The following is a 25,487-nucleotide window of genomic DNA, read 5'->3' on the forward strand; positions in this document are numbered from 1 at the left end:
TCTGTCTCTCTCTCTCTCTTCCCCTCTCCCTCTCTTCCTCTCTCTCTCGCCCTCTCTTCCTCTCCCTCTCTCTCCCTCTTCCCCTCTCCCTCTCTCTTCCTCTCTCCCTCTCTCTCTTCCTCTCTCTCTGTCTTTCTTCCTCTCTCTCCCTGTCTCTCTCTTCCTCTCTCTCTCTCTCTCTCTCTCTCCCTCCCTCTCTCTCTCCCTCCCTCCCTCTCTCTCTCTCTCCGTCTCTCTCTTCCTCCCTCTCTCTCTCTCTCTCTCTCTCTCTCTCCCTCCCTCTCTCTCTCCCTCTCTCTCTCTCTCTCTCTCTCTCTCCCTCCCTCTCTCTCTCCCTCCCTCCCTCTCTCTCTCCCTCCCTCTCTCTCTCTCTCCGTCTCTCTCTTCCTCCCTCTCTCTCCCTCTCTCCCTCCCTCTCTCCCTCCCTCTCTCTCTCTCTCTCTCTCTCTCTCTCTAGTGAATATATCTAAAAATAATAAGGCTAATTATCGTTACTATTCAGAAGGCCAGCCATCGTTATAATAAAGGAACGGATCGTGTGTTTAATCGGCTTTTGTGAGTAACAAGTACGAGACTTTCTACACTTGCAGATACATCAGTGCAAGATCTACAGATCCGACATAATCAGGTAAATAAAAAAGAGCACAAGTACAGCGAAGCACGGAGAACCATCATAAAACAACAAAGTACGAGCAAATAAAACATTCATCATGACGCAGAGCATCCCTGCCAGCGCAGACCGTCCTTTACTCCGGAGGATGCTCAGCTTTCCGCTCGGCAGCCTCCTCAAAGCGCACGAAGCCGTATTTACAGCAGAAACTCAGGATGAACACGAAGAGGAACGTCCGTCGGCCCCAGCTGGCCTCTCTTCCCTTTGGGTCACTACATACATCACGGGATTTAAAAGATCCTGACTGATCCTTCCCACTGATTTCCTTCAGTGGGAATGCCTCTCCTGGCTCCGCCCACAAATACGCTCTTCGCTACTGTTGCTGGACAAACTTTAGTCCTAATTACACAAATTAGAGACGATTAGAAACGAATAACTCACCGAGTCATGTTTGTATACGGTTCTACATAGAACCCTTTGAGAATGGAAAAAGGGTTCTTCTGCATGCTTGACGAGGCAACATCCCACACTCCATCAATCTGAGGAGCCATTTCGGGACCCTTTAAGCTCAGAACGGTTCTAAATAGAACGTTCTCTTTACTAAAGAGCCCTTGAAAAAACATCATTAGGAGTGGACAGGTTCTCGTTAGGCTGATTGGGGTTCCTCACAACCTCACAACAGTAGCTATGACGGATCCAAGCTGGGGGCGGAGCTCTGGTTTGGGGGCGGGGCCTGGAGAGGGCACGGAATCCCTTTCTACAAGGTAAACATGGCAAAATATCAAGCTATGTAGCCAAATGCCCTGCAATGGCTCAGTTTTACTGCATGTATATACAGATTATCACACCCACTGTAACAGGAATACAGACACAGGGGAGCGCGTTCAATCCACTCGGCGCCTCCGGAGAGGAAACCTGGGCACGGGATAAACGTGTGCAGCCTGATGGGTTTGGAAAACGAGTGGAAGTGAAGAAAGTGCTTTCAAAAAATAATCCAGTGTAAGAAAGGGCAGAAAGCAGAGGGAGAAATGGAGAGAATGAAAGAAGAGAAGAGAAGAAAGGAGCCCATTTATCTTACAGTAGGTCAATGACCCGGTAAAACCCAGATTTAGCTTAAGCCTAGACCCACAGCTAGGCGCGCAGGTTAAACCCGTGTCTGAGAAACAGCAGGAAATTAAATAAAATATTACATCTGTCCCTTTTTCATGCGTCGGAGCATCTGCTCTACATTTCGTCAGAGCGATGCTGCTGTATGATAACTGACGTGGGTTTCTGTCCGATCCAGTTCTCCTTCGCTTTGCTCTGGCCGTCGTACACCACCGGGGGCGCTGCTGGGTCCCTGTGCGTTTCTGAGAGCGCCCCCGCTGGCTGGAGGTCTGACTGCGGCGCGGCGGGGAAATCGGAGGACGAGTTGTTGTTCACGCCGGACTCGGAGTCGGACTGCTCCACCTGGTGGTAATCTGGGGTATGGTTCTGGCCGCCAGTCAGCAGGATCTGGTCATTTTCCACCGTGGCCACCAGGACGAGCTCCTCTTCCGCGGCTTCTTTAGGGGGGCTGACTGTTTCCTCTGGCCGGGCCATCAGGGGGTATGAACGGATGTTCCGGGATATTCCAGCTGGAAGACACAAGCAATCATTTTAGAAGACGGACGGAAAACCCAAACATTCTGAACCTTAATGCAAGTTAATATAATCAGACTTTAATTTAACCACCACTGGTTTGAACTGATGATCTGTTTCCTTTCACTTTCCGTTCCCCAAAGAAATCTGCAGCCACGCCTCCCAAGTTCAGTCTCAGAAGTTTCAGCTTCAGTTTCTAAAATTTAGGCTCATCGACGTCGCTCCACAGCTCTGGTGGAGCGTCCTTCTTTCACTGGGCGCTTCCTGACCGCTACACATCCTTTCAGATCCACATTCCTGTTTATTTCCCTCATTTTCACTTTGACTTTCTCCTTCCTTGCGCTGGTGGTTTATCTGATCATCTCTACAAACATCACAAAAATGAATAACTTGTACTTAAAAGTGCAGCCTGTAAGATTTAGTGACATCTAGTGGTGAGGCTGCAGATTGCACCCGGCTGAAACCACGCTCCCTCACCCCTCCCTTTCCAAGCGTGTAGCAGATCCTACGGTAGCTGCAGGTTTCCTGCCGTCGTATGTCCTGATTGTTTTCCTTCTTCATGTTTTCTCTTCTTTGACAGTGATGGTTCACCCTTCCTCACTTTGTCTTCAGATAAATAATAAGTCTGATCCTCCGTTTGTCTCTCAACCTTCTCACGAAAGCCAGTCACCGATTCTTCTTCTTTCTACGTCTTCGAACCACAACCACCACCTGGCTGGGACTAGCTGCCCACCCTACACTGATATTCTCATAGACTCCCAGCTATTCCTAATACCAATATTACTGCTATTAATATTAGTAGTATAATAACTCTGTAGGTAGTCTGACCAGAGGAGGACGGGTCCCCCCTGGTGAGCCTTGGTTCCTCCCAAGGTTTCTTCCTCAGCTCTGAGGGAGGTTCTCCTTGCCACTGTTGCCCCTGGCTTGCCCACCGGGGGGGGTTTACATTTTTTACATTCCTGTTAAAACTCTGTCTTTCCTGGAATTCTGTGAAGCTGCTTTGTGACAACATCCGTTGTAAAAAGCGCTACAAATAAATGTGATTTGATTTGATCTGAAACGGAGCTACAGCGCCACCAAATTCAAGCTGCCGCTTCAGTGTAACCGCGTGAACGGCGCCCTCTAGAGGCAGAGCTTGGTTCATCCATTCTGGGCTACAGTAGAAACACACATTGATTACCTGTTGAGGTGCTATACAGATCCTTCTGAGCGGTACTGCTGAACGGGTTGATGGAGGGGAAGATGATGAGACAGAACGACAGCAGGAACACCTGCAGGAAGAAAAACAAACAAAATATGCATATTAATGAGGGCGTTATTTACCCTTATGGAAGTCCATACGTGTACATTAAATCCGCTCTGCTTCAGAAACGACTCAAATCAGACCCACACTGTTCGCTCCACTCACCATCACACAGGTGCTGGTCGTGGTGGTCTTCATGGCGGACATCTTCAGCATGGACTGCAGCTTCTTCAGCTGTTCAATCAGAGACCTGCCCACGATGAGGAAGAGTAAAGAATAAAGGCGATCAGTAACAAATAACGAGGCGGCTGAGTCTGTATTTTAATACGATCGCCGGTTTTCTTACATGTTCTGCTTCTGGAGCATCTGAACCTTTTTCTGGAGCTCCTGGTTATGAGCTGTGCAGACGGCAACCCTGAGGAGCACAACACGCTTCAATCAGAGATCATTCAGGGGTCACACACAGTGGACGAGGCAAAACAAGGCAGATTCTGGGAAAACGTGTCACTCAAAATGTAATAATGACACAGAAAAAACATGAAATAACCCAGACCCCCACGGACCCTCACAGAGCAGGTACTGTTTGGGTGGTGTGTTAGTGTGTGTTGCGCTGGACTGAGTGGATCAGACATATCTCTATTCTCTACATCCGTCTGCAGTGCTTTGCTTATGACCCTCACCTGTTCTCCAGGCCGTCCACGTAGATCTTCTTCTTCTTGCGGCTCTCCTGAGCGGACTGTTTGTTCCGGATCTTTCTCCTCACTCTCTTCAGAGTTCTCTCCTCAGCCTGACAGAACCAGGACAGCGTATGTAAATAAGGAGTTAATCATTAAAGCTATAAAGCTTCGTTTATTTGGTCTTATAAACACAACGTCCCACTACGGGTACTACAGAAAACAGCACCAGCTGGCGTGACTCAGACGTTTCTCTGCTCTCTGCGGAGTTTACTGTCCGGTTTCCCCCCAAAAAATCTACCTGTTTATACACGATCTGTCCAAAAGTATCTGGACGGTCAGTGTACTGAGTGATTAGAGCTACTTTAAGGTCACACGATCCTGAGGTTTCCGTGCCCAGTGCGGGCTACAGGGGTATAAAGCCCCCCAGCACTGCGCTGTGGAGCAGGGGAACTGTGTCCTTTGGGATGAGTCAGTGACCCAGAACTGACCATCCACCATCAGTACCTGACCTCACTAATGGTCAGTTGTGATGGTTTGTGATGCGGCGAAATCTGCACGGCAAAAAGATCAGCAGGTTTCAGCTTTATGCAAATAAACACGGCTGCATTCAGCCAATCAGGCGGCAGACGAACGGCAAACATCAGCCTCTCTGAGAGCAGAGAAACAGTGTCTCTCTCTCTGTCTGTCTCTCTCTCTGTCTGTCTCTCTCTCTGTCTGTCTCTCTCTCTCTGTGCCTGTCCCTCTCTCTCTCTCTCTGTCTGTCTCTCTCTCTGTCTCTCTCTCTGTGCCTGTCCCTCTCTCTCTCTCTCTGTCTGTCTGTCTCTCTCCCTCTGTCTCTCTCTCTCTCTCTGTCTGTCTCTCTCTCTCTGTCTCTCTCTCTCTCTCTGTCTCTCTCTCTCTGTCTCTCTCTCTCTCTGTCTCTGTCGCTCTCTAAATATAAATGCATAAAAAGCAAAAGTATGTGTGTTTAGCCGAACAGCAAACGGCGTATCAGACTGTTTACTGTCCAGAAACGGCCGCCAGCGGCGAACAGAGAGAGCCGGCACGGCGGGCCGCGGCCAGAGGAAGCCCAGGTTTTTTGTTTTGTCTCAACTGGAAAAAACAAGTTCATAAAGCTGAACGAGCCAAACGCCGCGGTTCGAGAGCCGCCAGCCTGGAGCTGCATGGACCTTGTATATAAGAGGTAGCCAGGTAGGAGCCTCTCAGGTAGGTGTGTCCAGAGGCCTGGCTCATTCCTGCCTACACCTCATTCCCGCCGACACACCTCATTCCTGCCTACACCACATTCCTGCCTACACCTCATTCCCGCATACACCTCATTCCTGCCTACACTTCATTCCCGCATACACCTCATTCCTGCCTACACCTCATTCCTCTAATTCCGCAGTGTAGAGCAGCGATGTGAAAAGACGTGAGGAGCGTCTCACCTTGGTGAGAGGCATGTGGGTCGGGATGGTCGCTCCCTCCTTCGCCAGCAGCCTCCTCTCCTCATCGGTCAGCATGATCTCCTTAAACTGGAACTGCACACAAACAGTGACCCTTCACTCAGAGCTCTGTCTGTAATGGGGTGGAGGATGGGGGGGGTTGGGGGTGGGTGGGGATTTGGGGGTGGGGGGGAAGAAGAGGTACCTGCTGGTCCGGTTTGCTCTGTGCCGAGTTCTCGATGACGAGCGAACAGGGCAGTTCGTCCGACAGGTCGTCGTTCAGACTGTCCTCCATATCGTCTGGAAAACAACAAGAGTTTAGTCTGCAGTTCAACCACAGCAGCTCAGATGACCTTCATCAGCACCTGAGGAGCTTCTGTCCCTCCATCCAGCCTCAGCAGAGGCTTCGACTAGCTCAGCTCAGTTAGCAGCGTTAGCTCAGTTCAGACTCACCGAGGTCGATGAAGACGTCCGAGTCAGGCTTCTCTGTGCGGACGGTCTGCAGGGTGTAGATGTCCTGCTGCAGGGAGTAGCAGTGGTCAGTCTGAACCACCTGGGCTTCAAAGCTCTCCGTCAGGCACTCGGCCGGCGGGGACGGCTCGTGGGAGACCGGGCTGGGCGCCGTGTCCGTCTCGCTGTTGGGGCTAGGGCAGTGGGGGGGCGTGGCATCGTCCGAAATCCCGCTGTCGCTGCCCAGCGGAGAGTGGGAAACGCACGGAGCGGTCAGACCGTCATCGTCCTCACCCAACAGACTGCTGAGGAACTCCTCCGTGTCCATCGCACTCAGCATCTACACAAACACAGGCGGTCAGCCTCCTGGCCACGCCGAGCTGCGCTACAGGACACGTGCTCTCTGTTCTCTACAGAACCCATTTTTCTGTTTAGAACCATTCACGTGCCTAAATGGTTCTCCGCATGTTGAAATCAAGAATGTGTTGTTTATGGTTCTATAAAGAACCCTTCTGAAAAAGGTTCTGCTTTAAAAGCACCAAACATGGTTCTTCTACTGTCACAAGCTTGATATCGTAAAAATAGCAGAACCTGTTCTGGTGCTAAACAGAACCATTTCTCACCAAGCAGAGAAGCATTTAATCATGAAAAAGGTCCCACACAGAACTCATGGTTAGGAATAGAATCACTGCTTTTACTAAAGAACCCCTGAAGAACCAGAGTAGAACTTCAACATCTGAAGGTTTCAGCACGACATGATGAGCAGGCGACACCACAGAACCTGTAAACAACGCCTCGGTTCTTTATTTATGTTTATCTAAATACAACTTGACTGAGTAGTAATGTGTGTCTGAGCAGCACTGAGTCAGGAATCATTCCCAGAGATCATGACCGGCACCACAACTTCCCCAGTGGAAACTCCGGACGGGGGACTCCACTGACCTTTCAAATTTCCTGCATAAATAACAGTTCAGAGGTAAACGGAGCGGTTCTGAGCGGTTTGGTGTGAAACGCTCCGTTCTAGATAAACTGACCGAGTCAGAACTGTTCACAGTGGTGGTGATAGGAACCAGACGTCCCTCTAAAAGCTCCTCACAGAAAGTTCCTACATGAACTGGTTCTGAATTCACTGCCTGATGACTGAGACGCTGTTTTATGAGAGTTTAGAGAACTTCAACTCCATTCATGGTGGAGGGAGACATGCAGGGCGCTGTGCGGCAAAATAGTCCCCAAAGAAAACTCATTATTCCAGATTTTCCACTGTTTTCCATCATCAACATTCCATATAATCTCAGAAGACTCGTGTAGGTTCTCTGGTGGTTCTGGATGGTAAATAAAGTGTCTATATCTGTGTTGTAATCATGGCGACGCCTGGTTCCCATCACCACCACTGTAAAGACGTCTGAACCGCTTCACACCAAACCCTCTGGATCTCTGATTACACCTCACACACTGAGCTATGGGGGAATTTTGGAAAAAAGTGGTGGAGTTCCCCTTTAAGGATTAAAGCTGAATAACAAGCCAGCAGTTTGGGGGTTAAATATGAAGAGATATGGGCTGAAAGAGGAACGTAAAGGCGTGTCCACTCCCTCGTTTACGTCATCCATGCTGGGAGCTCTGAGCGCTATGTGGACTGACCACATGCCACAGCGTGAGACTCTCGTGCTCACGCCTCACTGATTATATAAGCTCGGCTCTGTTTTTAACGGCTTTGCATAATAAACATAATGTTTATTAATAAACAAGCTGTTAGATATCATTATCATGACTAATTACACAGCAGTAAATACTAATTACACCAATCAGGCGTAACATCATGACCACCTCCTTGTTTCTATGCTCACTGTCCATTTTCTCAGCTCCACTTACTGTATAGGCTGATCCACTCAGACCAGCGCAACACACCACCACCACGTCAGTGTTACTGCAGTGCTGAGTATGATGCACCACCCAAATATATACATTTATTTATAGGTCGCTGTTGTCGGAAAAACCTCGCATCTCCAAAACGGTGACTTTACAGGAGAAGGAAAAAACCCACTTTACTTCTAATGGAAGTCAATGGAACCGGACGTCTTTCCATGGCATTTTGGGCCGTTTCTTTCGGTCCATTCATCGTGAAATTTACACGCAGTGTAAAGAGCAACAGGCGTCTTCAAACCATGCCAAGAACCGAAAAACGACAAAAGTGGAGATACGAGGTTTTCTCCCGGCAGCAGCGATTATATAAGAAATAAACAATAACCGGTTCCTTAAGCATCAAATGTAAAGAACCCTGTGACTCCGTCAAGCTGAGCATCTCTAATTCAGATGTTATTTCAGATGTCGGTGTCGGTATCGGCACGCCGTATCGGCCGGGACTGAGGGATCGGCTATCGGGAGGGAGGCGATGGTATCGGTGCATCTCTACTCACGTCCTGCTCAGACAGCAGGTCTTCGATGAAGCTGCCTCCATCGGTGAAGAGGAGGTCGGTGGGTCCGGGGTCTCCGTCCTGAAACAGCAGCCCCAGCAGCTCCGCGCTGTCCATATCCGGCAGATCCTCACTGACAGACATCTGAGAATAGTAAACAACAACAATAAACAACAAACAACGTAGTTCAAACGGCGCAGAGCGACAGAAGTCCCCGGCGGACACGACGACCAGAGAGGACGAGGCCTTCTGACCGCAGAGCCTGCGGCCGCATCAGCATCCAACTGAACGCAGCATCTTCAGCACACACTGAGAAGAACCCTCTGCGTGTTTGAACAGGTTCATCAAAACGGGTTCTTTTATGGCTATAAGCTTAACATCGTAACAACAGCAGAACCCTTTTCAAAAAGGCTCCGCACAGAACCATCTGTGACACATTCTCCATCCATCTGAAGAACCTTTTCATGATGCCCTTTAATCATACAAACGGTTCTCTGAGTGTGCGTGGTTCTATAAAGAACCGTCTTTTTAAGAGTGCTCTAACAACGGAAGAAAATGTGGTTCTTTAAAGGTTCTTTAGTAAAGAAACTGGTTCTAAGAACTGATTTTTGAACTAGAATATTATCAATTACAGTTGATAATAGCAAAAAGCAAAAAGGGTTCTACATAGAACCGAAAAAGGGTTCTTTGAGTCTTCTTGGTTCTGTATAGAACAAAGGGACACATTTTCTTCTGTTGTAAGAGCACTCTTAAAAGGATGGTTCTTTACTAAAGAAAATGGTTCTATGTAGAACCATGAAGACTCAAAGAACCCCTTTTCGGTTCTATCTAGAACCCTTTTTGCTAAGACTGCGATTGATAATATTCCAGGTCAGATTTATTGATTTTTCCTGATAAATTCCATCATCACAAAGGCAAACTGAGCCACGGGAAGACGTTTCCTCAGCCTGTAAGTCGGAATATAAACACTAATTCACTGCCATTAAAACTCAGCAGAACACTAATAACACTAATAATAACACTAATAATACTAATAATAACACCAATAACACTAATAATAATACCAATAATAACACTAATAACACTAATATTAACACCAATAATAACACTAATAACACTAATAGTAACACTAATAACACTAATAATAACACCAATAATAACACTAATAACACTAATAATAACACTAATAATAATAAATATGCATGTGTCGTTTCTCTCCTCCCCTTTAGGCCGTTTCCCTTTGTCTCCTCGCCCTCATGTCCTCATGTCCTCATGTCTTCATGCTTCTCTGCACTGTTGCGATTATTCCCCAATAAAAGCGCAGCTGCGCACTTCCACACCAGCTCCACCCGCAGGTCACACGCCACGGAGCGGACACGGCCACGCAGGTTCAGAGGCTCTGATTAAAGGGAAATGAGCCCAGAGCCCTAATAACGACTTTATTACGTCATAATAAACCTCTACTTTAACCAACAAGCGTTAATCCACGACTTTACAACGAGGCTCTTTTCCCAATTCTCCGGTCCACCTTAAATAGTGCAGGCGGTACATTGGCTCGCCTGAGGCTGCTGCATGCAACTGCTGCACCATTTAAGGTGGACCGGAGAATTGGAGCGAATGAGAAGCCGAAGGCCGTTTTTTCTCCTTTTTCGGTTTAGATGGACTGAATAAAGACCAAATGGACCCTGCGAGGAAGCGAATGACCAGAATGACCGGCTCATTAATAAATGAACCCGCACTGGTCAGTATGACGTCTTTAATCCCGCACAGCCTCGTGATCGTCTGTCTCGGTCCTAAAGCAGTAATAAACACATCTGACGGCGTTTAGTCCCGAAACCAGACCAGGCGGAGGCAGAAACGCAGCCAGTTAGACCCAGTTAGACCCAATTAGACCCAATTAGTCCATCGCGCTGTTAATACCGATGATGATTAATAATAATGATGATGATGGTGTAATAATAATGATAATAATGGTTAATGGTCGTCACTGAAACCCCGCCAGCTCTTACCGTCCGCAGGGTTTGTGTCTCCGTGTCTCTCCGGTTCCCCCGGGTTCTGTGTTTACGGCTCGGATCTCGGGATGTTTTTCAGTTTTTTCTCTCGTTCTGCTCTTCCTGCTGAAATCACCCTCCAACGGGGCAGAAATTGCGTCATCCCGTAGCGGCGAGTCAGCGCCAGCGGACTTCTGGGAAATGTAGTCTTCACGGAGAAGCGCGTAGCTCCGGATTTCCGAAGATTATATCGGGTAATTCATCTTAAAAGACTCTGCGACACGATCTCGGTACTGTTAGACGAACATCCGCGTTCTTACTGTTTGTGTTTATAACTGTTTACATTTTCATCTCAAAAGCATAAATAATCTCAAAGTAATGAGGAGGTCTTCAGAATTACATGAACGTCTGTCAAAATAATGAACAAGTATCTCAGAATAATGAGCCAGTATCTCAGAACAATGAGCTAGAATCTCAGATTAATGAGCCAGTATCTCAGAATGAGCTAGTATCTCAGAATAATGAGCTAGAATCTCAGATTAATGAGCCAGTATCTCAGAATGAGCTAGTATCTCAGAATAATAAGCAGGATCTCAGAATAATGAGCCAGTATCTCAGAATAATGAGCTAGTATCTCAGAATAATTAGCTAGTATCTCAGAATAATTAGCTAGTATCTCAGAATGAGGTAGTATCTCAGAATGAGATAGTATCTCAAAATAATGAGCTAGTATCTCAAAATAATAAGCAGGATCCCAGAATAATGAGCCAGTATTTCAGAATAATGTGCAGGATCTCAGAATAATGAGCTAGTATCTCAGAATAATGAGCTAGTATCTCAGAATGAGATAGTATCTCAGAATAATGAGCTAGTATCTCAAAATAATAAGCAGGATCTCAGAATAATGAGCTAGTATCTCAGAATAATTAGCTAGTATCTCAGAATGAGATAGTATCTCAGAATAATTAGCTAGTATCTCAGAATGAGCTAGTATCTCAGAATGAGATAGTATCTCAGAATAATGAGCTATTATCTCAAAATAATAAGCAGGATCTCAGAATAATGAGCCAGTATCTCAGAATAATGAGCTAGTATCTCAGAATAATGAGCTAGTATCTCAGAATAATGAGCCAGTATCTCAGAATAATGAGCTAGTATCTCAGAATGAGATAGTATCTCAGAATAATGAGATAGTATCTCAGAATAATGAGATAGTATCTCAAAATAATAAGCAAGATCTCAGAATAATGAGCCAGTATCTCAGAATAATGAGCTAGTATCTCAGAATGAGATAGTATCTCAGAATGAGATAGTATCTCAGAATAATGAGATAGTATCTCAAAATAATAAGCAAGATCTCAGAATAATGAGCCAGTATCTCAGAATAATGAGCTAGTATCTCAGAATGAGATAGTATCTCAGAATAATGAGCCAATATCTCAGAATGAGATAGTATCTCAGAATGAGATAGTATCTCAGAATAATGAGGTAGTATCTCAAAACCAACCAACAAGCGTACCGCTATTGTTATGAGATCAAGCTTGTGACCACAGCAGAACCCTTTTTGGTTCTTTATAGATTTTTAACGTAGTATGTTGTGATATTATTATTAATATGTGGTGCTGCTTTGTCTGTTCCAACTTATCAGACATCAGAACTCGCTGGAGTATCATGATCCTGCATTTTTCCGCATCGCCCAACTCCAGCCTGGTTAATCTACATGTTACTGCGGTTTCATTACCAAACGAATCTTCATTCATTATAATCCAGGCTGCCTCACTGAGCGCCTCTAAAAGGCAGCGGTGTTGAACAGACGAGTCCCACGCACAGCGTCTCAGTCACGGTATTTATTGCCTTTAAATATCTTCATGTATCAAACATAAAAAACACCTCGAAGAAATGGAATAACTCATCTTCAGAAACAGCTGCTACGGTAACGAGGAGAATTAGGGCCATTTCTGCTAAAGAGCACTTAAAGTTCATTAGAGGCAGCTCCACGTCCACTGCTGCCGTCGCCGCCGCTCAGCTTCAGCTCTCATCACTGAACAGGACGCAGGCCTCCGCGCTGACCGGCCGCTCCACGCCTCAAACCTCCACCAACACACCCATTTATTAAAGAACACAAGTGCAGAATATTAGAGTTTAATAAATAGAGTTTAACGCTGACGGTTGGGCTGGTGTGTCCTTTAATGGTGAAAACATATTTGCATAATTAGCTTTTTTTAAGTAATAATAATTACGCCTGTCACTGAAGATCGTTCAGGATAAAACAACTTTTCTCTTGGAGAGGCTGCTGACGATGAACTGGACCCTCGTTAGGAGAAGAGGAGTCTATTCATATAGTACACTAATACACTAATTAACGCATTTAAATAACAATCGCAACAACGCCAATAAGATATTACCAGAAATGCAAATCAACGCTGTCGGAAAATCTGCATTTTTGCATTTTAAAAATAAACGGCCCAAGATCACTTGGGGGAAAAGCCTGGTTTCATTGACTTCCATTGGAATTCCATTCATTAAATTCCATTTTTTTATTTACCACTTTGGACATAAAAATGACCACTAAAGGACACGAATCAGCCCCTCCAAACAAAACAAAACAATTAAGATGAAGTGACCCTTATTAGTCCCACAAACGGGGAAATTCCACCTCCGCATTTGACCCGTCCGTGCAGTGAAACACCACATACACACTAGTGAGCGCACACACACACACACACACACACACACTAGGGGGCAGTGAGCACACTTGCCCGGAGCGGTGGGCAGCCCTATCCACAGCACCCGGGGAGCAGGTGGGGGTCAGGTGTCTTGCTCAAGGGCACTTCAGTCACACACTGTCGGCTCGAACTGGCGACCTTCCGGTCACAGGGCCGGTTCCCTGACCTCCAGCCCACCACTGCCCCTTTAAATGACTATTAAATTAACATTTTTAAAAATATTCTGTGCATGAAAAATGATAGCAGAACATAAAAGGTTCTCTATTCGTGCAAAATACCAGAAATCTCATGAGTGCTGCTTCCCTCTATAGTCTGATATTAAAATAAGAGTTAATTAGTGTTGATCACAGGCGGTGCTGCAGGGGGAGAACTGCACCCTCTAGTGGCCACAGCTGGACCTGCTGAGCGGGACAGAGTATGTCAGGCTGGAGTGATTATGATGATGATTTTACTGAAACACTGGCTGACAGAGTTTTATTACAGTTATTTTATTGCTTGATTAGGCTTTAAATGCAGCACTGACCAGGGCTAAAAATTCCAACCAGTAATATCAGTGGATATGATTATATACTCATATTAGAGTTTTATACATAAATGTTGGTCACACCTCCTAAACACACATAGACCACACTGCAAAAAAAAAACAAGTGAAAACATCTTAAATGCAGACAATGTGCACTATATTGCCAAAAGTCTTCACTCCCCCATCCAAATCAGTGAATTCAGGTGTTCCAGTCTCTTCCATGACCACAGGTGTATAAAGCCGAGCCCCTAGGCCTGCAGACTGCTTCTACAAACATTAGTGAAAGAATGGGTCGCTCTCAGGAGCTCAGTGAATTCCAGCGTGGTACCGTGATCGGACGCCACCTGTGCAGCAAGTCCAGTCGTGAAATTTCCTCACTACTAAATATTCCACAGTCCACTGTCAGTGGGATTATAACAAAGTGGAAGCGATTGGGAACGACAGAAACTCAGCCACGAAGTGGTCGGCCACGTAAAATGACAGAGCGGTCAGCGGATGCTGAGGGGCATAGTGCGCAGAGGTCACCGACTTTCTGCAGAGTCCATCACTACAGACCTCCAAACTTCATGTGGCCTTCAGATCAGCTCAAGAACAGCGTAGAGAGCTTCATGGAATGGGTTTCCATGGCCGAGCAGCTGCATCCCAGCCTTACATCACCAAGCGCAGTGCAAAGCGTGGAATGCAGTGGAGTAAAGCGCCGCCACTGGACTCTAGAGCAGTGGAGACGTGTTCTCTAGAGTGACCAATCACGCTTCTCCGTCTGGGAATCCGATGGACGAGTCTGGGTTTGGCGGTTGCCAGGAGACGGTACTTGTCTGATTGCACTGTGCTGAGTGTAAAGTTTGGTGGAGGGGGGATCATGGTGTGGGGTTGTTTTTCAGGAGTTGGGCTCGGCCCCTTAGTTCCAGTGACAGGAACTCTTAAAGCTTCAGCCCCAAGAGATTCTGGACAATTTCATGCTCCCAACTTTGTGGGAACAGTTTGGGGACGGCGCCTTCCTGTTCCAACATGACTGAGCACCAGTGCACAAAGCAGGTCCATAAAGACACGGATGAGCCAGTTTGGTGTGGAAGAACTTGACTGGCCTGCACAGAGTCCTGACCTCAACCCCATAGAACCCCTTTGGGATGAATTAGAGTGGAGACTGTGAGTCAGGCCTTCTCGTCCAACATCAGTGTCTGACCTCACAAATGTGCTTCTGGAAGAACGGTCAGAAATTCCCATAAACACTCCTAAACCTTGTGGAAAGCCTTCCCAGAAGAGCTGAAGCTGTTATAGCTGCAAAGGGTGGGCCGACATCATATTAAACCCTATGGATTAAGAATGGGACGTCGCTCAAGTTCATATGAGGTGAAGCTAGACGACCGAATACTTTTGGCAATATGTATCTTATATTTCTCATTATGAGACTGTTGTAAGAATTACAGGACTAGTGAACTTATTTCTCATCAAGTTTCAGATATTTTACTTGTTTTGAGAATGAATGCAGATCATTTTGGTTATTTTTGCTTGAAACGAGTAAAATGATCTGCCAATAAATGAGATCAAGTTACTCAAAACAACTGAAACAAGAAGAAATCAGTTCCATCTTCTTACAACAGTCTCTAATGAGAATGACTGCACTAAACAAGATGGTTCATCCGTGGTTCCTTAACAAAAACAAGGGTTCCATATAGAACCATGAACACCCAAAGAACCATTTGCACGCTTAAACAGGTTCTCTGCATGGGGAAATGGTTCTTTAGACTGATGGAGAATGTGCTGGATATGGTTCTATGTAGCACCAAAAAGGGTTCTTCTGTTGTTCCAAGCTTATGTAATAGGAGAACCCTTTTTGGCGCTATACAGAACCATATACAGCACATTCTCCATCAGTCTAAAGAACCATTTCCCCAGGCAGAGAACCTGTTTAAGCATGCAAATGGTTCTTAGTGTTCATGGTTCTATATAGAAGCTGCTAAACCATTGAAGAACCATTGGTAACACCTTACTGCAGGGTGCTGTTCATAAGGCTACATGACACCTACATAAGCTTGTCATTACAACCGACATGACCCTAAATAAATGCTTATAAATGTTTATTACAACAGGCATCATCTGTCATAAAGGCTGCTTTAGCAGACTCTAATCAAAACTGGCAAGTGTAGCCTTCATAGCGAATGGCGATTACTGGAATGAGCATTTATAAACAGTTATGTGGGGCTATGTCAGTTGTCATGACAACCTTATGCAGGTGTCATGTTGCCTTATGAGCAGCACCCTGCAGTGAAGTGTTACAGAACCATCTTTTAGAAGAGCTGTAGATGTTTTCACTGCTGAGTCTTCAATGATATAAATAACTGACCAATGATATAAATAACTGACCAATAATATAAATAACTGACCAGTGATATAAATAACTGACCTTCTCGCTGATTAAACCGATAAAACTGCCCGAGTCATATCAGGATGAGCGAACACTGAAGGCAGATCAGACTTCTAGTTGGACCGCTGAGCTCTGCTACATCACCGAGCACCTAAAACCAGAGCCGGAGAAACGGCAGCGATGAAGGAACTCGCTCAGCGAGGAGACCTGGAGCCGCCCGTCACCAAAACTAATGGCACTCAAGCAGCAGACTCCGTACAGGTGTCTGAGTGTTCATGTGGGAAAAAGAACAGAAAAATAAATAAATATGAGTCGCTCTGCGGCTCGTAATCCATCAGAACTTCGGTTTGAACAATTAAAGATATCAGATTCCAGTGAAGCCACTGGCTTTACTGACTTCTAATTCTCCCTCATCAGAACTCCACTCTAAACTGTGTTACTGCAGTTCTAAACATGCCCACTAGGTGGTGATCAATGTATTAATGTAATACGTACAGCAGTCAGCCACTTCATTAAAACCACAGCCACTTCATCAGCTCTGCTGACCATTCAGTCCCACTCTGTAGTTCTACAGCTACAGACTGTAGTCCATCTATTTCTCTGATACTCTGTTACCCTGTTCTTCAGTGGTCAGGACCCCCATGGACCCCCACAGAGCAGGTACTATTAGGGCGGTGGGTCATTCTCAGTGCTGCAGTGACACTGACGTAGTGGTGGTGTGTTAGTGTGTGTTGTGCTGGACTGAGAATAGTCCACCAACCAAAAATATCCAGCCGACAGAGTCCTGTGGGCAGCGTCCTGTGGGCAGTGTCCTGTGACCACTGATGAAGGACTAGAGGATGACCAACACAAACTGTGCAGCAGCAGATGAGCTGTCGTCTCTGACTTTACATCTACAAGGTGGACCGACGAGGTAGGAGTGTCTAATAGAGTGGACAGTGAGTGGACACAGTGTTTAAAACTCCAGCAGCACTGCTGTGTCTGATCCACTCAGACCAGCACAACACACACTAACACACCACCACCACGTCAGTGTTACTGCAGTGCTGAGAGTGACCCACCACCCAAACAGTACCTGCTCTGTGAGGGTCCATGGGGGTCCTGACCACTGAAGTACAGGGTAACAGAGTATCAGAGAAACAGATGGACTACAGTCTGTAACTGTAGAACTACAGAGTCCAGCTATACAGTAAGTGGAGCTGATGAAGTGGACGGTGAGTGTAGAAACGAGGAGGTGGACTAATTTAGTGATTTTTAAGGTCAGGGTTTTCTTCTTCATACAGTAACTGTTCTGTCTAAAGGCCTCTGCAGGTGAAAGGCGATGTATTTTAGATGAAATGACCACTGAAGCGCTGAAGTTCAGGCCAGATTCATTCAGATTTCACTGCAAGGAATTAGACTTCAGTAAGACTTAAACGCTCCGCTCCGCTCATTTTACCAGGAGGATCGATTATTAGTAGTGAGAGTTACACTGGAAGAAATCTTAGCTGTCCAGAGATCTTCAAGACAGCAGCTTCAGAGGAGAAGCCACACTTAACAGGGCATAGCTTTTAGGGGGTTTTAGTTCCAGAGAATTTGGAGTGTTAAACACTCAAAAACAGAAGCTTGTCAAGTCAAACGATCTTAATTCTAGTGGATTTATATCATATTTCCCACTTTGAGATGGTTTTTCACTTATTATAAGATTATCCACTTTATTTCTAGACAGTTTTTACCTGTTTTAAGTCACTTAATAAGGAAATATGATCTTGCTTTTGATTTTTATAGAGTTTTATTAATAAAATTCCTTAAAACGAGTGAAAAAGTCTAGGAATAAGCTGGATAATCCCACGTTAAGCTTACACCAATCACAACAGGAGAAACATTAGATTTATTGAGTAAATTAAAGATGGAGCGCTTTCTGCAGTGCAGCGTGTAAAGTGTACAGTGTAAAGTGTACAGTGTACATTGTAAAGTGTACAGTGTAAAGTGCACAGTGTTCAGTGTAAAGTGTTCAGTGTAAAGTGTACAGTGTAAACTATACAGTGTAAAGTGTACAGTGTAAAGTGTAAAGTATACAGTGTACAGTGTAAAGTATACAGTGTACAGAATACAGTGTAAAGTGTACAGTGTAAAGTGTACCGTGTAAAGTGCACAGTGTTCAGTGTAAAGTGTACAGTGTAAAGTGTACAGTGTGAAGTGTAAAGTGTACAGTGTAAAGTGTACAGTGTAAAGTGTGAAGTGTAAAGTGTACAGTGTAAAGTGTACCGTGTAAAGTGTACAGTGTTCAGTGTAAAGTGTACAGTGTAAAGTGTACAGTGTGAAGTGTAAAGTGTACAGTGTAAAGTATACCGTGTAAAGTGTACAGTGTACAGTGTAAAGTGTACAGTGTAAAGTAAAGCTGCCGTGCTGATGAAACCAAATGGAGATTCATTTTTTGGTCAGCGATAATTTGGTTATTCATTCATACAATTTGCACATTAAACACAATTCTACACAATTTGTGAGAAATCGAATTCTCGCAGGTCAAAATCATTCCTTGCTGTAAAATCTGATTCCTAGCAGTAAAATCCGATCAGATTCATACACTACACTGCAAAATATGGTGTCTTGTCAAGTAAAACGGTCTTAAATCTAGTCAAGACATCTAACATTTCTCCCGTTGATACTGTTGTAAGCTTAACTTTAAACTTTAAACTTATTTCTAGACATTTTTACTTGTTTGAAGAACTTTTATAAAGTTACTTCACTATGTTGGCAGATAATTCTGCTTGTGTTAAGAAATGAGCTTGAAACCAACAAAACTATAGTGAGATAATTCTATTCAGTAAAATGACCTAAAAAACATCAGAAAATAAGCTAGAAAATCTTGTAAATGCACAACCACCCTAAATTAGAAATATCGAGTAGATTTAAGATCATTTCACTTGACCAGACATCATTTTTTTGCAGTGTAAATTTCACGTTTTTACCAGTAACGATAACTCTTACTCGTTCAAATTGAACCATCGGCTAAAACTGTGGATTAAAACCTAAAAGCCTAAAACGTTTCGCCACATTTGCGCCAAAGCTCGAATTCTTGCAGACCGGCGTCACAGAATGGCGCAGAGTTTTGAGGTGTGTCTGAGGCTCCTGTAGGCCTTCAGCCGCTCCTTCTTCACGTCCGTCCCGGTCACCACGTGCGTGACCACCGGCATGCTCTCCACGGCCCGCCGCTTGTGTGCGCGGTGCAGGAGGATCCGGTAAACGCCTGTGATGGAGCTCCGGCAGTCTTTGCCCTGGTTGTTGCGTATGTGCTCCGTCGTGATGCCGAGCTTCTGCAAAGCGCTCCTCACTTCGATCTCGTCCTCCTCCAGTTCGGCCGGCCCAGCCTCCGCCAAGTACAGCGGGTCCAGCTTAAACGGCTCCATGGCTTTGGGGAAGTCCACAGGCCGGAGCCACTCGCAGGCCATCATCTGGTCCAGGCTGCAGCGCTCGGACGGCTGCAGCTGCAGGATGGCGCGGATCAGCCTCTGGCACGGCTCGGGCACCCACGCCGGCACCGCGTACGTGCCCTCCAGGATGGAGCGCTTCAGCTTGGCCACCGTTTCGGCCCTGAACGGCATGGTGCCCGTCACCATGAAGAACAGCAGGACCCCTAGTGCCCACACATCCACGTGAACGCCCGTGTAGTGCTGGTCCCGGAACAGCTCGGGCGCGGCGTACGGCGGGGAGCCGCAGAACGTGTTGAGCGTCTCGTCCCGCCGGCTCACAGTGCTGAACCCGAAATCGCCCACCTTCACGCACGTGCTACAGGTATAGAACACGTTCTCCGCCTTCAGGTCGCGGTGGATTATGTTGTTGTCATGCTGCGGGAAAAAGAAACCAGATCTCAGAACATTTCACCCTGAAGTTAAAAGGCTGCTGAAGCTAACGAGCACAAGAAGCTTTCTCAGAACGTTCTAGGCGATCGGAGCAGGCCTGAGGATTTATGGAATCGTCTGCAATTTTATTTGGTTTTTATTAAAATATCTTCTTCATGCTCATTGCATTTATTTCATTAGGTTTTAGTCGGACACAAAAGGGTTAAACCAACAGAAAATGATCCAAACCGGATGGGTCTCTCTGTGCTGTCCAGGTAGATTGAACTGAGCTGCTCTCCCATTGGTCAGGACTTCAGGAGCTGGACTGAAGGCCTTACATGTTGGAATATCTAACAACATCATTAGGAAGTGACAGAGGAACCAAACACTCACACTTTGATTTACAAAGTGACCGGAAAGCATCATTCGAGGTGTTCTGGAGGTTCTAGATGTGTCACTGACTGTGAATATGAGCCAAGGTCAATGCAGTGTTTTTGGTAGTTGTTATGAATGGAAAACAGCGGGAGCAGGACCAGGAGTGGAGTAAAGTTCTTCTCTATTGGTCAGTCTGATGGACGAGTCTGGGTTTGGCGAATGCCAGGAGAACGTTACCTGCCTGACTGCACTGTGTCAGCTGTAAAGTTTGGTGGAGGAGGGATAATGATATGAGGCTGTTTTTCAGGGGTTGGTCTAGAACCCTTAGTTCCAGTGAAGGGGAACCTTAATGCTTCAGTAGAGCAAGACATTTTGGACAATTATACACTTCTAACTTTGTGGGAACAGTTTGGGGAAGAACCTTTCCTGTTCCAGCATGACTGAACCCTAGTGACCAAAGCAGCTCCATAAAGGCCTGACTGGGTGAGATTGGTGTGGAGGAACTTGACTGACCCTCACAGAGTCCTGACCTCAACCCCTTCACACACCTTTGGGATGAACTAGGATGGAGATTGTGAGTCAGACCGTCTAGTCGAAGATTGTCTGACCACACAAATGCTCTTCAGACTGAATGACCACAAATTCCCACCGACTCTCTCTAACATCTTCTAAAAAGCTTCCCAGAAGAGTCGAAGCTACAAAGGGGGACCACCTCCATATTAATGCCTATGGGTTTAGAATGGGATTCATAAAAGCGCCTGTAGGTGTCCCAATAATTTTGTCCACATAGTGTATATGATAATGTCTGTTAGATGCTTCAGATAGAACATGTGGAACGACGCTTACATGCTTCAATTTGGGTTTAATCCAGAACGGCCAGCGTTGGTTTAGCTGTGGATTATGGCGCATAATCAAATCTAAATCTTTATAATACAGAATATTTTTCTTACACCTAGTTTTTTGAGTCTCTGTAAGGCTTATATGACGTGCCATAGGAAGGACGCTGTGACATGAGATACGGACTTGTTTATGTCTGTCTCCAAACTATGCCGGGGCCGGAAATGGGGTTTTTCCATCATCGTATAACTGGGTGGCTGTTTGGGAACCTTCAAGATCTTCAGCCTGACTGAGAGCGAGACTGACTGAGGTCATTACAACAGACAGACAGATTGCTTTGGCGACCGAATCTCACCAGTGACGCTCGCTCGTAAGGGTTCACAGGAAGAAACTGGGTCTTCAGTTTAGTTGAGCTTCATTCACTATAATGACCTTTGAATTGAGAAATCTAGAACCGGGTCCTTCGGGGTGGAAGCTCTCTCACCATGTGCTTGACGGCGGAGAGGACCTGAGAGAAGACTATCTTGCTGTCAATGTCGGACAGTTTCCCCTCCGTGGTGATTTTGGTGTAAAGCTCCCCCCCAGCCGCGTACTCCATCACTAGGTGCAGGCGGGTCAGGGTCTCCACCACCTCGTACAGCCGGATGATGTTGGGATGGTGCAGCTTCTCCATGCTGGAGATTTCCCTGGAGAGAAGCTTCTGGGTCTTCTGGTCCAGCTTGGTCTTGTCCAGGATCTTGATGGCCACCTTATCTGTGGAGCACATTAAATTTGGATGAAGTTAAGTTTATCAGATCACTGAGAAACATCAGCACCTGATGTTCATGATTAAGTCAAAACAAGAAGCTGTACTGCCAGCTATGCCCAGAGAAATAAGCTACACCCAGAGAGATTAGATCCACTGGGACGGCGGGTTCTTCTAGCCTAGCCTTAGCATTATTCAGCTAGCCAGCTACACCCAGAGAGATAAGACCCACTGGGACGGCGGGTACCCACTGAAGGGGCGGTATTTGGGGGGGTGCAGCTTTGGAGGGAACACTGAAGGGGCGGTATTTGAGGATGGAACTTTGGAGGGAACACTGAAGGGGCGTTATTTGGGGGATGGACCTCTGGAGGGAACACTGAAGGGGCGGTATTTGGGGGATGGAGCTTTGGAGGGAACACTGAAGGGGCGGTATTTGGGGGGTGGCGCTCTGGAGGGAACACTGAAGGGGCGGTATTTGGGGGATGGAGCTTTGGAGGGAACACTGAAGGGGCGGTATTTGGGGGGTGGAGCTTTGGAGGGAACACTGAAGGGGCGGTATTTGGGGGGTGGCGCTCTGGAGGGAACACTGAAGGGGCGGTATTTGGGGGATGGAGCTTTGGAGGGAACACTGAAGGGGCGGTATTTGGGGGGTGTAGCTTTGGAGGGAACACTGAAGGGGCGGTATTTGGGGGGTGGAGCTCTGGAGGGAACACTGAAGGGGCGGTATTTGGGGGGTGGAGCTCTGGAGGGAACACTGAAGGGGCGGTATTTGGGGGGTGGAGCTCTGGAAACCGTATTGTGTGAAATGAGGACAGAACAGTAAACAGCAGTGTAAGCAGCCTGTTATGATGAAGACGTGAACGTGGGCTCCACGCATCTCAGTGCGTATCGTCTTACTGTCTGACTGTAGATCAGCCTGCTGAGGACACAAAGGCCAGAGTAACACAGTAAGGCCACATCCCGAATGGGACGGCGTCCAGGGATCAAACCGTGCTGACATGCAGGGCACACAGAGTCACAGTGAGCCTGATTGGTCTCTGTGAACCTGCTCTTCACACCTGAGAAGATACTCTGACGAACATAAAGCTGAGTGGTGAGGATGAAACACTACACTCTTAAAGAAGATGGTGCTTCAAGGGTTCTTTAGTAAAGAATATCGGTTCTATATAGAACCCTTAACAATGAAACGTTCTTCAGATGTTAGACAGTTCTATGTAGCATCTTTTTGAAAAAAGGTTCCATAGAGGGTTCCTCTGTTTTTAAAAGATTGACACCTTAACAGCCTAAGACCCCGTCCGGGTGCTAAGCAGAACCATCTACAGCACATTCGCCATAAATCAGAAGAATGCTTTAATCATGCAAAGGCTTCTTTAAGTGCTCAGGGTTCTGTATAGAACCATCTTCTGTACTCAAGAACCACTGAAGAACCATTGAAGTTTTACTTGACAACACACTGGTTTTTGCGGTGCTTTGCCTGTTTCAACTTATCAGATGCTCCAAAAAGAAATACCGTGTATCGTTGAAAGTTCTTTAAGTATCGGGATGTCAAACTGTCGCCGGACCGTCCAGCCGTCCTTAACTCAGAGCTGCTCTAAGACGAACTTAACCGCTGCACAGAAGCCAGACTTTGGACTGGGAGTGTGGTGGGTGACCTCTAATGACCTCTCCAGTGTTTCTCAGAAAGGTGAGACCTTTCATCGATCCTTCTGTTTCCAGGTCAGACAGTCTCACTGTGACAACTTACCCACAGACAGGGTTAACTGTACTAGAGGGGCGAGTTGTCACGGTCACAGCAAAAAGCTGCTAAATCGATGTAGAACATGATTTAACCCCAATTAAATAACCCAACCTTAAATACATCAAAATTAATTCACTAAAACAAATGAGTTTCTATCAGAAATGTATTTTATTTACATCCATCCACCTCAAACCGGCTCTAAATGTAGGTATTGTGATATAAACCGAGTCCGTTCTACAGTTTCTCATTAGACTGAATGAATAACCGACTCTAAATGTAGGTATTGTGATATAAACCGAGTCTGTTCTACAGTTTCTCATTAGACTGAATGAATAACCGACTCTAAATGTAGGTATTGTGATATAAACCGAGTCCGTTCTACAGTTTCTCATTAGGCTGAATGAATAACCGGCTCTAAATGTAGGTATTGTGATATAAACCGAGTCTGTTCTACAGTTTCTCATTAGACTGAATGAATAACCGACTCTAAATGTAGGTATTGTGATATAAACCGAGTCCGTTCTACAGTTTCTCATTAGACTGAATGAATAACCGACTCTAAATGTAGGTATTGTGATATAAACCGAGTCTGTTCTACAGTTTCTCATTAGACTGAATGAATAACCGACTCTAAATGTAGGTATTGTGATATAAACCGAGTCCGTTCTACAGTTTCTACAGTTTCTCATTAGACTGAATGAATAACCGACTCTAAATGTAGGTATTGTGATATAAACCGAGTCCGTTCTACAGTTTCTCATTAGACTGAATGAATAACCGGCTCTAAATGTAGGTATTGTGATATAAACCGAGTCTGTTCTACAGTTTCTCATTAGACTGAATGAATAACCGACTCTAAATGTAGGTATTGTGATATAAACCGAGTCTGTTCTACAGTTTCTCATTAGACTGAATGAATAACCGACTCTAAATGTAGGTATTGTGATATAAACCGAGTCCGTTCTACAGTTTCTCATTAGGCTGAATGAATAACCGACTCTAAATGTAGGTATTGTGATATAAACCGAGTCCGTTCTACAGTTTCTCATTAGGCTGAATGAATAACCGACTCTAAATGTAGGTATTGTGATATAAACCGAGTCCGTTCTACAGTTTCTCATTAGACTGAATGAATAACCGACTCTAAATGTAGGTATTGTGATATAAACCGAGTCTGTTCTACAGTTTCTCATTAGGCTGAATGAATAACCGGCTCTAAATGTAGGTATTGTGATATAAACCGAGTCCGTTCTACAGTTTCTCATTAGACTGAATGAATAACCGACTCTAAATGTAGGTATTGTGATATAAACCGAGTCTGTTCTACAGTTTCTCATTAGGCTGAATGAATAACCGGCTCTAAATGTAGGTATTGTGATATAAACCGAGTCTGTTCTACAGTTTCTCATTAGACTGAATGAATAACCGACTCTAAATGTAGGTATTGTGATATAAACCGAGTCTGTTCTACAGTTTCTCATTAGACTGAATGAATAACCGACTCTAAATGTAGGTATTGTGATATAAACCGAGTCTGTTCTACAGTTTCTCATTAGACTGAATGAATAACCGACTCTAAATGTAGGTATTGTGATATAAACCGAGTCTGTTCTACAGTTTCTCATTAGACTGAATGAATAACCGGCTCTAAATGTAGGTATTGTGATATAAACCGAGTCCGTTCTACAGTTTCTCATTAGACTGAATGAATAACCGACTCTAAATGTAGGTATTGTGATATAAACCGAGTCCGTTCTACAGTTTCTCATTAGGCTGAATGAATAACAGGCTCTAAATGTAGGTATTGTGATATAAACCGAGTCCGTTCTACAGTTTCTCATTAGACTGAATGAATAACCGACTCTAAATGTAGGTATTGTGATATAAACCGAGTCCGTTCTACAGTTTCTCATTAGACTGAATGAATAACC

General features: G+C 45.4%; 2 protein-coding genes across 6 annotated transcripts in view; both read right to left on the reverse strand.

Moving 5' to 3' along the window:
• Nucleotides 1-516: 516 nt before the first annotated feature.
• On the reverse strand, nucleotides 517-10,604 carry creb3l3l (cAMP responsive element binding protein 3-like 3 like). The gene is made up of 10 exons (XM_017684903.2): nucleotides 10,445-10,604; nucleotides 8,439-8,579; nucleotides 6,028-6,364; nucleotides 5,780-5,874; nucleotides 5,578-5,670; nucleotides 4,154-4,260; nucleotides 3,820-3,888; nucleotides 3,639-3,723; nucleotides 3,411-3,501; nucleotides 517-2,226 (listed from the first exon to the last, which is right to left on the reverse strand). Exons 2-10 carry the CDS (start codon nucleotides 8,577-8,579, stop codon nucleotides 1,835-1,837), a joined length of 1,410 nt encoding a protein of 469 aa, XP_017540392.2. The 5' UTR covers nucleotides 10,445-10,604; the 3' UTR covers nucleotides 517-1,834.
• A 1,654-nt stretch (nucleotides 10,605-12,258) lies between these two features.
• nim1k (NIM1 serine/threonine protein kinase) overlaps nucleotides 12,259-25,487 on the reverse strand; it is a 31,369-nt gene continuing 18,140 nt past the window's right edge. For 3 of the 5 annotated variants that reach the window (XM_017684897.2, XM_017684899.2, XM_017684901.2), the window contains 2 exons: nucleotides 21,558-21,826; nucleotides 18,299-19,867 (listed from right to left, as the gene is read on the reverse strand). In XM_017684897.2, coding sequence (XP_017540386.2) covers nucleotides 19,112-19,867; nucleotides 21,558-21,826 — 1,025 coding nt within the window. In that variant the 3' untranslated portion in view covers nucleotides 18,299-19,111. Of the gene's footprint in view, nucleotides 12,518-15,722; nucleotides 16,306-18,298; nucleotides 19,868-21,557; nucleotides 21,827-25,487 lie in introns of those variants that run through there. The other 2 variants (XR_001856692.2, XM_017684898.2) reach the window with 2 other exon arrangements.

This window comes from Pygocentrus nattereri, chromosome 29 (genome assembly GCF_015220715.1).
Source record: "Pygocentrus nattereri isolate fPygNat1 chromosome 29, fPygNat1.pri, whole genome shotgun sequence".
Classification (NCBI taxonomy): domain Eukaryota; kingdom Metazoa; phylum Chordata; class Actinopteri; order Characiformes; family Serrasalmidae; genus Pygocentrus; species Pygocentrus nattereri.

Coding starts and splice junctions, on each gene's coding strand:
- creb3l3l (XM_017684903.2), bottom strand. CDS start 8,579: ATGTCTGTCAGTGAGGATCTGCCGGATATGGACAGCGCGGAGCTGCTG. Junction 5,875..6,027: donor GGACGTCTTCATCGACCTCG/GTGAGTCTGAAC, acceptor GTTGTTTTCCAG/ACGATATGGAGGACAGTCTG. Junction 3,889..4,153: donor GTGGACGGCCTGGAGAACAG/GTGAGGGTCATA, acceptor TGTGCTCCTCAG/GGTTGCCGTCTGCACAGCTC.